At 50.0% G+C, this 11,967-nt stretch overlaps 1 protein-coding gene across 2 annotated transcripts; it reads right to left on the bottom strand.

Moving 5' to 3' along the window:
- Positions 1–1,885: 1,885 nt before the first annotated feature.
- On the bottom strand, positions 1,886–11,324 carry DMBX1 (diencephalon/mesencephalon homeobox 1). 2 transcript variants are annotated; one of them, XM_072649320.1, is made up of 5 exons: positions 11,162–11,324; positions 6,878–7,056; positions 6,087–6,453; positions 4,653–5,051; positions 1,886–4,607 (listed from the first exon to the last, which is right to left on the bottom strand). In XM_072649320.1, the coding sequence occupies exons 1-5, from the start codon at positions 11,313–11,315 to the stop codon at positions 4,501–4,503; spliced, it is 1,206 nt and encodes a 401-aa protein (XP_072505421.1). In that variant the 5' UTR covers positions 11,316–11,324; the 3' UTR covers positions 1,886–4,500. The 2 variants fall into 2 exon arrangements, with proteins under 2 accessions (XP_072505421.1, XP_072505420.1); XM_072649319.1 differs by having other exon boundaries at positions 6,878–7,073; positions 11,164–11,315.
- Between the last annotated feature and the right edge of the window lie 643 nt (positions 11,325–11,967).

The following is an 11,967-nucleotide window of genomic DNA, read 5'->3' as shown; positions in this document are numbered from 1 at the left end:
CCTTCCTCTAGCCCAGAGCCTTTCCTTTCTTAGCTTCTACTCTTTGAAGGTGCTCCTAATCTCCCCCATCATTCTTGATACTCCTAAAGGTCAAGCCTCTGGTCCCTCCCCTTCCCCATTAACTTATCTTCGAAGGGTCAAGTCATGAGCATGGACACTGGAAGAAGCTCAGAAAAGGTGATGGGTGGAGGGGGCAGGGATAGAGTAAGGGGTTAGCAGAGCACCTGCTCCCAAACTGATTCCCTAACTTTCCCAGAAGGCTGCTTGTACCCTACCTATGTCAGGTGGGAAGTCCCTGGCAACCTTAGCTCCCTCTGTTACCAGACACCAGATCTGGAGTACGTGGACCTACAAAAGCAGCTTTGTTCTGTTATCTAATCTGTGTATAACTTTGGGCAACTTTTTGTCCCCTCACTGAGCCTCAGTTTGCTCCTTTGTAAATTGGGCTGGATGGTCTTCAAGTCAGCAATTCTCAATCACTTTTTATTTTTGTCATGGATTCCTTGGGCACTCTGATGAAGTCCATAGACTACTCAGAATAATATTTTTAAATAATTTAAGGAAATGCTAGATCAAAATAAAAATGGATTTTTTTTCCTATCCAAGTTCCCAGACCTTCTGAAAATTTATCTACGGACTCCTTGAGGGTCCAAGGTTAAGGATCACCGATCTAAGTTCTCTTCCTATGAATCCTATGGGTAACCTCATCCTTGACCAATCAAGGGGCATGATGGAGCAGCAACCCCACCTTTCTGTCTCTTTATCTCTCCATCTTCCTCATAGACTAGCTTCCTCACTGGCACAGATTCCCCTCCCTACTCCCAGAGGACCCAACCAAGTGTCCTCCCCTTCCCAAACTTTCCTCTCCTAAGGGAGTTGGAGCATTTGGATCAGGGAAAAGGCTTTAGGAGCTAGAAAAATTTAGGTGGGAAGAGAAAAGGGAAAGAAATTGAGGAATCCTGGATAATACACATTTAGCAACACCAGCTCTGGTTAAAGGGAAGTCAACAACCCTATCCCAAGCCACTATGCCCACAGTCACTCTACCTCTCATTATCCCAAGGGAGGAGGGGCCCATTCAGCCCTCCTGGGCAAGGGCGAGAAAAGTAGTTGAGAAACATTTCCCCAGAACCAAGCTCTCTCCTGGCCTTTGGGTTAGGGAGGAGAAATTCAAGCAAAGTTTCCTCAGGGCTTACAGAATTCTGGGCCCAGGAGGGAGATTCTAATTCAAGGGAAGTTGAGATGGGCAAAGGGGCAAAGGGAAGAGGCCTTTGAGACCTGAATCTAGGGCTCCTAGCAAGTTTTGTGGGTCAGCAGGACAGTAGCAGAGAATTATTAGCTCTAGAGATGGAAGGAACTTGAGAGACATTTGGTCAATTCCCTTCTTTTATGGTGGAAAAAAGTGGGCTCTGGCAAGTATTCAAAATCACTCAGAGGTGGGATTCCCACCTAGACCTCTGACTCTAAATTCAGTGACTTTTGCATGATGCCATGCTGACTGACTAGCTGCCGCAAAGTCTGTGAACAGACAGGATAGAGGTGCTCCCAATAAGCCAGAGCCAGACCCCCAAAGTGTGGGAAAGGCTGGGGCTGAGTAGGGTCCCTGATAGCCAAGGAGCATTTAAGGAGTTAGGGACCTAGTTTAGAAGTCCTCTTCTGCAGGGAAACACTCACACCTTGATCTGAGAGAGTCCAGCCCCCATCAGCATCCTATCAGAGTGGGATGTGCATACGTATGATACATATGGTTCATGCCCCAAAACCTAGCTCCATCTATCTTCAAACCAATAGATTGTGCTTCTACTTAACTTTCTGTTTCTAGGGCATCTCTCCAACTAAAGGCTTCTGCAGAGGTATAGAAACAAATGAAAACATGGGATCATTAAGATGGAAGTTCCCCCTTTATTCTACAGGTGGCCAAGAGCTCTGAGGAGAAAGTTGCCAAGATCATACAAAGATTTGTGTCAAAACCAGAACAAATTCTGGACTCCCAGATCCAACTTAGCATCACTGGAGCTGTGTAAGTGTTGCTTTAGCTGCTCACAGGGGGACAACAAGGAGCTAGAAGTCAAGCCTCTGTTTTCCCTCTTCTTTACCCTCTAGTAAGTAGGACAGAAGCTCTTACTAAAGCAATTAGCTTTGAGAACCCAAACCTAAACAAACACAGGATCTGATCACTGCAGGAGATGCCTAAGTTCCCTTTCTGGGAATAATAGCTGTCTATATAAGATGTCCAAACAAACATCTACAATCCCCACCCATAAGGTATGGGGGACTGTTGCCATCTTGTTTTAGAAATGGGATCAATTTGTTTTCTCTGTTTTTGATCCTTTCTCCCCATAAGCGGGAACATCAGTTTTTTAGTTCTGACAAGAAACCCCCTTTATCCTCCAATTCTAGACCCCTCCTCATTTTCAGGGAGATTCTGGATCTTAGAACTGTAAATTACCTGCTCTTCAGCCCAGAAAGGTGTTTCTACCCGTGGTCGCCCAGGCCTTCTGAGCATGTGTGCTTTTCTGTCCTTGGAGAAGAACAGGAAGTGCTCTGGGTCTCATTGACTGAACTGGGACAAATTTGATCATATCAGACTGGTATCCAGTCCCAGACCACCCAACCCCATTTCAAACAAAATCTCTCAGTGCCTGCCACACTTCCTTCCATGATTTCCCAAAGAAGAATAAGAGCTCAACCTGCTCTGGGGAAGAAGTCCTGCATAGACGAGTTTCATGCCCCATGCTACCCATCTGTGAAATGAAGCTAATGATCTAATGACATTGTATGACCTTAGACAAGCTCCTTATTTTCCCTGGGTCTCAGTTTTTCCATCTGTAAGATGAAGGGGTTAGAAGAAATAATCTCTAAGGTCCCTTCCAACTCTGACACTCTAGAATTATGTTTGAGGCACAAGGCGTGACTTTGCCACTAATTCCTGCTCTGGAAAATTAACCAAGAGCACAGTTTTCTCAGGACTGGCTGTTTTTTTTTCTCTTGCTCAGGTCTCCTTTCCTGGTGCATAGTCACACCAGAAGCTAGGTTTTCAGGGGGTAGGATGGGGTGGGCTGGGCTAGTGACCCTGGCTGGGGGGAATGAAAGTAGGTGGGAGGGAGGGAAGAATCCAAAAAATAGAACAAGCATAAACAAAATGAAACTTAACAGGAAGCAACATAGACAGGTAGGACAATATTTGCCAAATGGGGAAACTGAAGAAATAAGTAGTGAGGTGGCTTAGCGAGAGAAGAGAATGAAGGAGAGGAACCAAGAGGGAAACAGGCTGAGAAAAACCGAGGGAAAAATAGAACTTTGAGAAACAGACAGAGAAAAAAGAGCTGTCCCGTAGTGGAGGGAGCTGCCCCTGGAGGTAGTGAGCTCCCTGTTCCTATAAGTCTTCAAGCAAAGGTGGCATGACCAAAGCAGCTCTGGAGCCAAAGAATCCTCTCTTGTCCATATGGTATTGTGTGACTCCTTCAGTCCCTTCCAGCTCTGAGAGTCTACGACTGAGAAAAATATAGGGAGGTCGAGGCAGAGATAGAGGGAGAGAAATGGGGAGATAGAGACAGAAAGATGGGGGGGGGGAAAGAAATAGACATGGGCAGAAAGACAAAAGGAAAGGAGTAGAGGCAGAGAAAGGAGGTGAGGGTGGGACCGAGTTGCCTGATGGCAGGTGGTCATGATTGTGAGACCTTAGTAGAGGACAGAAAGGACCCGAAAAGAGGAGAGTGAGGACCAAGAGTAGGAAAGAGACCACACTGTGACACAACCGAGAAGGTAGACAGAAAACGCCAGAGGGACCGGGAGTCATCGCTGGGGAATGATGGGGAAGTGGGGAAAAGGCAGAGGAATGGCGGGAGGGGTGGGGAAACTGAAAATATAGCTTTATATATTTATATTTATATCACATTCCACACATCCAGTTACGAAGGGAGGGAGTTGGGGTCAAGGTCAAGGAGAGCTGTTGCTCCTCTTCTAGGACTGTCGGGATAGGGAGTGGGGAAAGTTCAGTTCAAAGGGGAAAGAGAGATTTCCTTCCCTCCACCTCCACACCAGCTTCCTCCCAGGGCCATGCAGGGGTGCAACAGGTGTAGATTTCACCCCCCTGCCTCTCGTGGTGAGGAGGCGGGATCGTCCTGGCGCGGGTGGTGGCAGCGCTAAGAAGAAATTGAGTGGGGGGAGGGATACTGCCTCCCCGGGCCTCGTCTAGGGTGAAAGGCGAGAAGGGGGACCTGGCCCTGGACCCCGGAAGGGGGTCTAGACAAGGCTGCGGGCCGCGCTGGCCCTGGGGATCCGTCTCTTGCAGACCAGGATGAGGTCTGCGGGACCACCTGTGAAGAGACGGACCTGGAAAGGCTGGTCTGCTTTCCCTGGCTGGATCTGGGATGGGTCTGGGCTGGGCTGGGCCCTGGGCCCTGGGCCGAGGAGAGGGGCTGCGGGCCGGCTGGGGTGGGGGGGACGGGGGGAGGAAAGGGTCAGGGCGGGAGGTCTGCTTCCCTGGGGACCCGCCGCTCAGTTGGGCAGCGTGTCCAGTCCCAGGGAGGCCGCGTGCTGCTTGGCCCGGAGCCGCAAACTCTCGATGCTGCTGGTCTTACTGTTCAGCGCGGCCGAGGCGGCGGCTGCTGCTGCGGCCGCGGCAGCTGGGGGGTGCGGCGGCGGGGGGCCAAGGCCGCCGGGAGCCGCAGGAAGCAGCGGGGAGCCCCACACGCCCGGGTGGGCCGCGGCAGCCGCGGCCGACAGCGACTGGTAGTAGGACTGGCAGTGGAGGGAGCCCAACGGTGCCATGTTGACTCCCAGGTAGGGCACGGCAGCAGCGGCGGCGGCGGCGGCGGCTGCTGCGGCCGCAGCTGGGGGCGGTGGGCCGCCCACCTCGAAGGACGAGTAATGCACCAGGTTGTTGGTGGCCGCCATGTGCTGGCGGAACTGCTCCTGCAGGCGGAACAGGCTGAGCGGCGAGGACGAGTAGGAATGTGAGGGCCCCAGGAGGCCGCCGCTGCCCCCGCCGGCCCCCGGGCCCGAGGTCTGCGGAGGCAGGGGGCCTGAGGCCGTACTGCCCGGTGAGTCTGCAAGGACAGCCGTGGGGGAGGCCCGTTAACCACCACGCAGCAGCTCCCACGGCTCACCACCTAAAAACTTTCCTCTTCCCTCTGCCCTGCTCCCCCGCGCCTCTCAAAGTCACAGGCAGATCGCTAACTTCCTGGTCAGCCTAAGAGCTGCAGAGGCAGGATCCTGGACTGAGTGGGGTATGGGGAATGGGGAGAGGGGGAGGGATACACTAACCATTTTTTCTTCTGACCCCCTTCGCCATAGTTTTTACCCGAAAAAGTATCTGCTACATTGTTTCCAAGATACAATCTCCCTATATAATCGCCCTTAATATATTATTGGGTACCGTGCCTCCCAGATTGTCTCCCTGATACATTGTTTCTTCTAAGTAACGTTTCCTCAGAGCAATGATCTCCTCTGTTACATTTTTCCACTGCAAGATACTATGTCTCCTCCTATCCATCGTCTCATCTAATAGCGATATCTTCTTTCCTTCAATACACTGTTTCCTCGAATAGCCTGCCTGTCTTCTCTGATACATTGTCTTTGCCAATAGCCCGTTTCCTGACAGACAAACTGTCTTTTCAAACACAGTGCCTCCTCTGATACTTTCTCCCCTGAGAAAGTGTATTCCTCCACCCCGCTCGCTGAAGAAATATAGTCTACCTTGATAAATAGTCCTCTCCCGATGCATTGTCTGCTTTGATAGCTTGTCTCCCCTGATACATAGTGGGCTATCGTAGGTCGTCTCCTCCAACACCAACCTTTCCCGTGCTCATCAGGTCCTCTCACTCATTTTCCCCTCTCCTAGTTTCCTCTGACACCCCGTGTTCTCCCATATTCCATATGCTCTCATATACAGTTTCTCCTGGTACGAAGATAATTCTCCTGATGCCCAGCGTACCGTCCACAATGTAACGCCTGATTCACCCCCTCCTCCCCAGCAGCAGGCCTCACACATTCTAAGTCTCAGCACCGAGAGCTCTCCTACGGAGGCCCCGGGCAGCATGGAGACCTGTTCCCTGAAGCACCTCCTGCCTCCCGGGCCTCACCTGCTTTGGGGCTGCTCCTCTTGCAGGTGAAGCCCTTGCCCTCCAGGCCTGGACTCTTCTCAGTCTTGCCTTGCTCAATGCCTCCCCGGGTCTCCTCCTCCTCCTCGTCACGGTCAGCCTGGTCCTCAGGGGCTGACTCACCAGCAGATTGCTCAGACAGGGTCAGGTGGAGCTCAGAGGAGGGCTCTCCAGGCAGAGTACAAGACTGTTCAGACTCGGGCAGGACAGGAGCCTGGCCATCTGGGTTGGGGACTTCAGCTTTGCCCTCCCCGTGCCCTCCCTCAGCCTCCTTCTGCTTCTGAAGCTGCTCCTTCTGCAGGCTCCTTTGCTTCTTACGGAACTTGGCCCTTCGGTTCTTGAACCATACCTTGCAGAGAAGAGGGAGGGAGAGAAGAGAGAGGAGAGATGAGCGGGCCGTCGGGGAGAGGAATGAAAGTGGAAGCAGAGACGGCAGAGAGACAGCATGGGGTCTAGTAAACAGGAACCAGGGCAGGGCAGGGGAGACCTGGGCAGAGAAGGAGAGCATCACTAACAGTCCTTTCCTGGGTTCGACCCCTCCTCCCCCTGCTCTGCTCCCTACCCATATTCCGCTCACACAGACGGCCTTTACCCCCCTCTCTTTCCATCTTAATAAAGTTGGAAGTTCGGTCTTGGTGAAAGGGGGCAAAAGGTTATTTCGCCCCTGCAGATGGGAGACCAGTCTGGCTCTTGACTGCAAGACCAGGGAGCTGGCAAAAGGGAGGAAGGAGACGGGCTGCGGGTGGGAAGAGGTGGGGGTCGGCTAGTCTTGCCTGCACTCGGGCCTCTGGCAGATTGGTGCACATCGCCAGCCGCTCCCGCATCACCACGTCCGGGTAGTGGGTCTTCTGAAAGGTCTTCTCCAGGGCCTCGAGCTGCTGGGCAGTGAAGGCAGTACGGCTTCGGCGCTGCTTTCGGTGCTGAGAACCATAGCGGGCCTCCAAGATGATGTCTTGAAATGTACAGCCGTTGGAGGGCAAGCAAAGGGGGCCCATTTAATTATGGGAATTAGGGAGGAGCTTACACGAGCACAGCACACTACAAGACGGCCTGCTTCCTAGACCCAAGACTCAGCCCTCCAGGAACTTAAAATCGCAGAGTCTTGAAAGTGGAAGAGATGCCCGATGTCGTCCAGGCTAACCCATTCCAGAATAGAAATCCTCTCCACAGCCTTTCCAACTGATTGGGCTTCCAGATTCTAATGGAAGACCCAGGGTAGTGGTGGGGAGCTCACTACCACTTGAAAGAACCTCTTCTTGTTTGGCTATATACTATTTGTATGTCAATATTTGTATACTTCTCTTTTCAATTTCCTCCGTCATATAAGAGGGTTCAAATCAATTACCTCTAACTGCCCTCCTAGTTTAAATCTTACCAAAGTATGATCTCCAAATGATGGAGAGTATGATCCTGCCGGGCCTCCCTTCCTGCTTATTGGGACATTCTTCTTGCCTTGGAGAAGTCATGATAATGGTGGTGGGGGTGATCATGGTTACTTATTGCTCTAAGGTTTACAAAGTTCTTCACAAACATTATCTCTTTTTATCCTCACAACAACCCTGGGAAGTAGATAACTATTATTATTCCCATTTTACAAATGAGAAAACTGAGGCAAGCAGAAGTTAAGTGACTTGTCCCTGTCAAACCTCTTCTCTGGGCTCAAGTTCCTTCAGATTTTCATATGGGCCTCGCCGCCTGTCTTCTTACTATTCCGTTTACTGTCTTATGGTTGTGTGATAGCTCATCGATATCCTTCTGCTAGAACATTTCTTGTTATTGTTCTTACAATGTTTTCCAGGGAGCATATGGCCAGGCAGAGGAGAGGCCACTGCTCGCCTTAGCCTTAGCAAATCATCTCTGGATCTGATTACTACTCAGATTCCAAGTAGTGTCTGCAGTTCTGATGAGACATTCTAAGAAGAACACTACTGTCTAGAAGAGAGTGTGTTCAGGGTGATGAAAATCTCCTTTGGCTGAAGGGCGTAGGGAGCCAAGAAAGGTCACTGAATCCATGCCCATGATTCCATCAATAGTCACCCAAAACACTTCCCAGAAAAGTAATTTCTTTGCCCTGAGTCTTAACACAGCCTGAGTTTAACTGTCCAAAGACTGAGCCCTGACAGTATATACTGAACCCTAATCCTAGTTATAATTCGAGCCCTGGCCATGGTCATAGACTTAGCTCTGACCCTTACCCAAAATTCAGCTCCGACTTGGGCAAGGTATCTCATAAAATTGTATTTGGTCCTAAGGGGGAACAGGATGAGAGAGTAGATGGCTCTATGCAACAGTCCTTAACTGTAGGAGCTACATCTTATTCCCCAAAGAGCAGAGGCAATTGCCAGAGTTCCTCCTGAACTGAGATTCTCTGATTCCTACAAGAACAACTGGTTTGTGGAGCAGGAAAACTCAAGGTAGATGTGCAAGGATGAGGGAACTGGAAAGCCGGATAGGGGCTCAGCTGGAGTCCCAGGTCTCTGCACATATCCCAGATATCTTCACTTCTATCCTCCTCCTTTCCCTGAGGCCTACTTCCTATATAGGCTAGAAAAGATGGGATAGTTCAAGATCTTGAGATTTTCACCTGGAGATTTCCCTCCCTCTGTTTATGGCCCCATCACTGACTCCATCTCCCAGGTTGTAATCTGGGGTGATCTATGACTCTTTCTCTCTCTTGCCATATCCAATCAGTGACCAAGTTCTGTGGATTCCATTTCTGCCATTTCTCTTCTCCCTGACCCTCCTCCCCATTCCCACAACTACTTATTTAGTGCAGACCTTCAATGTTACCCACCTGACCTGTTGTGATAGGCTCCTAACAGATCCCCTGGCTTGACTCTCCCCTCCTCCAATCCAATTTGGCTTATAGCCAGACCCATCTTCCTTAGACACAGAATTGATCAGGGCACTCCTTCCTTCAAAGCCCTATAGGAGACCCTATCACCTCCCATCCAGTTTAAACTCATTTGCCTGACCTTCAAGGTCTAGTATCACCTGAACTGATGCACCTGAACCAGCTGCATCTTCCATGAAAGCTTTGTTCCAATACAACTGAATTCCTCTCTGTGCCCTGAACCAGACCCTGTGTGGTCCTATTTCAGAGCCTCTGTTCACCAAAGTTCTCTCTGCCAGGGATAACTTTCCTCCCCTTTGATCTGTCTACACAGGGTAGTTGGTGGTGCAGTGAACAGAGCACTGGGTCTATCCCACCTCGGATACTTCCTAGCTATGTGACCCTGAGCAAGTCTGTCTGCCTCAGTTTCCTCAACTGTAAAATGGGACTAATGATAACACCTACCTCCCAGGGTTTTTGTGAGAATCAAATGACATATTTGTAAAATACTTAGCACAGTGCCTATCACATAATAGGCAGTTAATAAATGCTTTCCCCCTCTTCCTTCTTCACCTGGTGAATCTGTGCCCATCCTTTAAGGTTCATCTTCAAATTACTGCCTCCAAAGGTCAAAAGGAGACATAGACAAGCTGGGTAGTATGGGGGAGTCCCATATTAAATTTGAAATGTATTTTTAAAAAACACAAAGCTGTCCTAAGGGCCATTTCCTGCCTCCTGGGTGGTGCTCATCTTGCATTCTCCTTTGTGGGATGCATGTTTGTGGGTACTTACCAAGTTCATAATAATCAAAAGGAATTTTTAAAAGATAGAACACTGGCCCTGGAGTCAGGAGGATCTGAGTTCAAATCTGACTGAAGACACATACTAGCTGTGTGGCCCTGGGCAAGTCACTTAACTTCCATTGCCTCCTCATCAGCTATGTCATCCAATAGCCCACAGGACATCCTCTTCCAGCAAGCCTTCCTTGATTGCCCCATCTCTAATGACCCTTCTCTATGGAGCTCATAGGGCTGCCTTAATCCTCCCCATGCATCATGATGGAGAGTCTTCTATGAGGCCAAGGACTGGGTCAGTTCTACTCTGTGGATCTCTTTGAGCTCTGCACAGAGTCGGTACTTAATTCATGTTTGTTAGACTTTGAGCCCTGGGAGACAGTCAGAAAACAGTCCTTACCAATTCAAGCCAATTCAACAGGATGAAATGCCTGCTGTTTGCCAGGCACTAGGGCCATAAAGACAAAAGTGAGATAGTTATTAACTTTAAGTAATTACTGTCTTCTGGAAGGGGATAAGGTTATGACATGTAAATAATCATTTGAGGACAGAGGGAACTCAGGAAAGTGCTATCATAGAGGAGGTGGCCCAGGAACTCAGCCTTGGAGAAGTTCTGAAGAGGTCAAGTAAGGAGGGAAGGCATTCTAGGCATGGAGGTCAACAACAGCCTGTTCAAAGGCATGAGAGTGGGAGATAGTGGCAGCACATTCAGCCATTATTAGCAAGTAGGTTACAGTGGAGTCCATGAATGCAATGAGCCAGGAATGACAGGCCCCTTAGACCCTTCTGTTTGCTGAGCAAGTGCACTCCATTTTTAGGAGGTCTACTCTTAGAGAATACCTGGGTGTCATGCAATAGAAGGAAACACCCCAGAGGAGTCTCATACCCAGAAACAGGGTGCCCGTTCAACCCAATAAACATTGAGTACCTGCTGAGGTCAGAACCCTGGACCCTGTGCTAGGAGGGAGCTAGCTCAGCAAAAATGCAGGTCCCTGATCTCATAGTACTCCAGTCTAAGAGAGGGAGCTCACTTTGGGTAACTCGAATAGATAATATCACATGATAAATGTGCCAGGGAGATACAATCAAAGTGATCTGGAAGCTCTAGGATATTCTTTCTAGCAGGAACGCAGGGACAAGGAACATTTGTGGTGGGCTAAGGATCCTATGATCCCAGGTAGAAAGCTGAGTCATGGCACCCAACCCCTTTCTGAAGTTGAAACTGAGGCTCACAGAGGTAAAGGAACTTGCCTAAAGTCACCCAGCCAGGAAGTGTCTGAGGCCCAAGTTCAGACTGCAAGTTCAACACTAGCTATCAGGATGATGTTAAAGCGTAAAAAGGAATTCCTCAGGTGGAGAATGGGAGGAAGATTGATGAGGCAACATGCCCTCTCTCCCTCCTTCCCCCACCACACCCAAGTTGATCTTACCAGCCAGCCTTTCTGCCAGGGTGAGGGCATGCACAGAGGGCCGGTAGTCAGGCCCATGCTGGGCCTGCTGGGCTGCCTGCTGATGGAGGTTGTACATAGCGCTGAGGGAGTTCATGGCATGCAGCGAGTAGCCATTAACGCCGTAGTGCTGCATTCCGGCAACCACCTGGAGGAACAGGGAAGCAGAAGGGGAACTTGTGAGGAGACCCCCAGAGAACCTCCTGCCCTCTTCTCCCTCCTCACTTCCTCTCTTACCTCCTTCCTTCCACAGTCAATGCCTAAGTGCCCAGTGGACAAAGAGTCCAGTACCTTAGATAAGACATAGCCCCTGCCTGACTCACAGTCTAGGAAGGGCATATGATAGGCACATAAAGAGTCCAAAGGAGTGCAGGAAATCCTGGAAGGAAAAAGGCAGGCCCACCAGGGGAGCAGTGAAACCCAGGGCAGCTCCTTCCCTGAACATGGCCATCTGCTACACCCTCCTACCAAACTGAAGAGAAAGGAGACTAGCCTCAATTCCAGGTGAAGGAGAGGAGAGAGGGGAAGGGGAAGACAAGGAGGTCCTTGGACTTATTTATCCTTGGTCACAGGGAGGACCCCAACCCCAGTGGTCCTATCTGGGGTAACTCAGTCATTGTAATGACACCAGTGGTCTGAACTTTCCAAAAGTCTTTCTTATAATCTTACTCTACCTTCACAAAAGACCCATGGCAGAGGCAGTATGGATGTTACTATTCCCATTCTAAGGAGGGGTAAACTGAGATCCAGAGAACTGATTTGCTCCAAGTCTTACAGGGAGCAATGAT

This window comes from Notamacropus eugenii, chromosome 2, assembly GCF_028372415.1.
Source record: "Notamacropus eugenii isolate mMacEug1 chromosome 2, mMacEug1.pri_v2, whole genome shotgun sequence".
Lineage (NCBI taxonomy): Eukaryota > Metazoa > Chordata > Mammalia > Diprotodontia > Macropodidae > Notamacropus > Notamacropus eugenii.
The sequence above is the reverse complement of the archived record's forward strand: the minus strand, read 5'-3'. Positions and strand labels throughout refer to the sequence as shown.